This window comes from Lactuca saligna, chromosome 2 (genome assembly GCF_052625555.1).
Source record: "Lactuca saligna cultivar CGN05327 chromosome 2, ASM5262555v1, whole genome shotgun sequence".
In the NCBI taxonomy this organism is placed as follows: Eukaryota; Viridiplantae; Streptophyta; class Magnoliopsida; order Asterales; family Asteraceae; genus Lactuca; species Lactuca saligna.
The window spans coordinates 174,911,549-174,913,497 of NC_136418.1; the positions used below are offsets into that span (position 1 = coordinate 174,911,549).

Here is a 1,949-nt window from a genome sequence, read left to right on the forward strand (position 1 = left end):
GATGGACTCAATCTGCTAGACTGATTACTCCACCGACATCGGCCTTTCAGACGTTGAGAAAAGCAATTCCTTGACGAAACCCACCACAGTCACTTTGTTCCCCTAAATCGGAGCCGGTAATCTACATTCTTCCCCTTCTTCTCTAGATTCACTCCGGGAAATCAGCAATGAACGTTGACGAGGGAAGAACCAGCAGATTCGGCACTACGATCCACATAACAGCCCTCGACGGGATCGTCAATGTGAACTCATTATTCACCCTGGCGGTTTTCATCGGGCTAGCTTGGCAACCCACCGATCCAAGCAATAGTCTCGTCGTTGACCCAAAATGCGTGGCTGGCCCACAGATAGCCGAGGACCTCATCTGCTTCCATGTCTACTCCTTCAGCTCCTTCCTCTTCTCGAGCCTTGTTGCTTTGAGCCTCAAACAAGCCATCCGGATCGCCAAAACCTCGTGCGAGACTCGCCATCTAATGATCTTCAGTTTTGACATGTGTCATATCAACAAGAACGCTCTCCGGGTCGGGTATTTAATTTCTGCAGTGGGTTCGGTTTGTGGGTGTGGATTCTTGATGATGGCTCTTGTCAATGTGGCTCAGATCAAGCTTGGGACTTTAGGGTGTGGGAGTTCGCATACTTATGCTGCTGTAATTCCTCTTCTGACTTTTGTTCCTTTGGGGCTTTTGACATATGTTTTCTTTGTCTTGTTTGCTTTCACTCGTTAAATCATATAATTTGATATCTGAAAGGTTATAACTTATAATTATGTTTGAATTTTAATTTTTTATATTACATGTTTTTGTTGCAATCTTGGAGACCCAAACTGAGATCATGCTTTGTCACTATGACGACATCTGGCATTCAGTTTGCTTTCGGTGATAAATTAATCATACAAGTTCTTAGTGATATGGGTTGGTGAGTTGGGGTTTTTTCGAAATAACATGTCGACTCTCTTGATTAGAATGACACCTGTTTTGCGTCCAACACTGTTCATCTTGCTGAATGATTGTTCTAACATAATGGACTCTAATATTTAGTTCAATTTTAATTGATGTTAGTGTAGTGGTGCAACAAAAAAATCATGAGTTCTTGATGGTGTTTCCTCCATTAATTAAAGATAGTGTAAACTACGTGTAAGCACTAAGCAACTTCAAAACCAGTATAAAATCCTATGAATCCACAAGCGATTCCTGCATTCTGATAGAGAATAGAGATACAAAAACTTAAAACAGAAAATGGAAGCTTCGATGAAAAACATCCGCTTGTTGGGTTTTGTTGTGGCTCTTGTGATTGCTGGTTTTGGTGAAGTAAACGGAGCAGGCGAGTGTGGAAGATCAAACCCTGACATGGAAGCGTTCAAGCTTGCACCATGTGCGTCAGCTGCACAAGATGAGAACGCGTCTGTTTCTTCCAGTTGCTGTGCTCAGGTGAAGAAGCTAGGGCAAAACCCTAAATGCCTCTGCGCAGTTATGCTGTCTAATACTGCCAAAAGTTCAGGAATCAAACCTGAAATTGCCATGACCATTCCAAAACGATGCAATATTGCTGATCGTCCTGTTGGTTATCAATGTGGAGGTTGCTTAATTTCATTCATTTTTACTGGTTTTACTAATTGACTAACCTATTTGATCGTTCATTAGTCTGACATAGTTGTACTTTGTGCTATGCAGCTTATACGTTGCCTTGAAAGCTTGAAGAATGAAGCTACTGGTTTTCATGGAAGTTAATGTGATGTTTGAAAGATGTACCAGTGAGTTTGAAGTGTGTCTTTGGCTAGTTCGTTGTAGCTAAGGGTTTCTGCTCATGTGTTTAGTAAATAAATTACTGGTAGTTTGATTGTGATTTGAATAACTTCCATGTTCTTGTTTTTCTTTTTTTCTTGTGTTGACCTTTTATTTGGTCAACAGCTGTGTAACTTAAAAAGACAATGCAATTTGGTATTTTGATCA

At 40.8% G+C, this 1,949-nt stretch overlaps 2 protein-coding genes across 2 annotated transcripts; both read left to right on the forward strand.

The window, feature by feature from the left end:
- MEE60 (maternal effect embryo arrest 60) lies at positions 1–808 on the forward strand. Its single transcript, XM_078981850.1, has one exon. It carries the CDS (start codon positions 168–170, stop codon positions 723–725), a length of 558 nt encoding a protein of 185 aa, XP_078837976.1. The 5' UTR covers positions 1–167; the 3' UTR covers positions 726–808.
- A 367-nt stretch (positions 809–1,175) lies between these two features.
- Positions 1,176–1,949, forward strand: LOC145032892 (uncharacterized). The gene is made up of 2 exons (XM_078981851.1): positions 1,176–1,575; positions 1,671–1,949. The coding sequence occupies exons 1-2, from the start codon at positions 1,236–1,238 to the stop codon at positions 1,685–1,687; spliced, it is 357 nt and encodes a 118-aa protein (XP_078837977.1). The 5' UTR covers positions 1,176–1,235; the 3' UTR covers positions 1,688–1,949.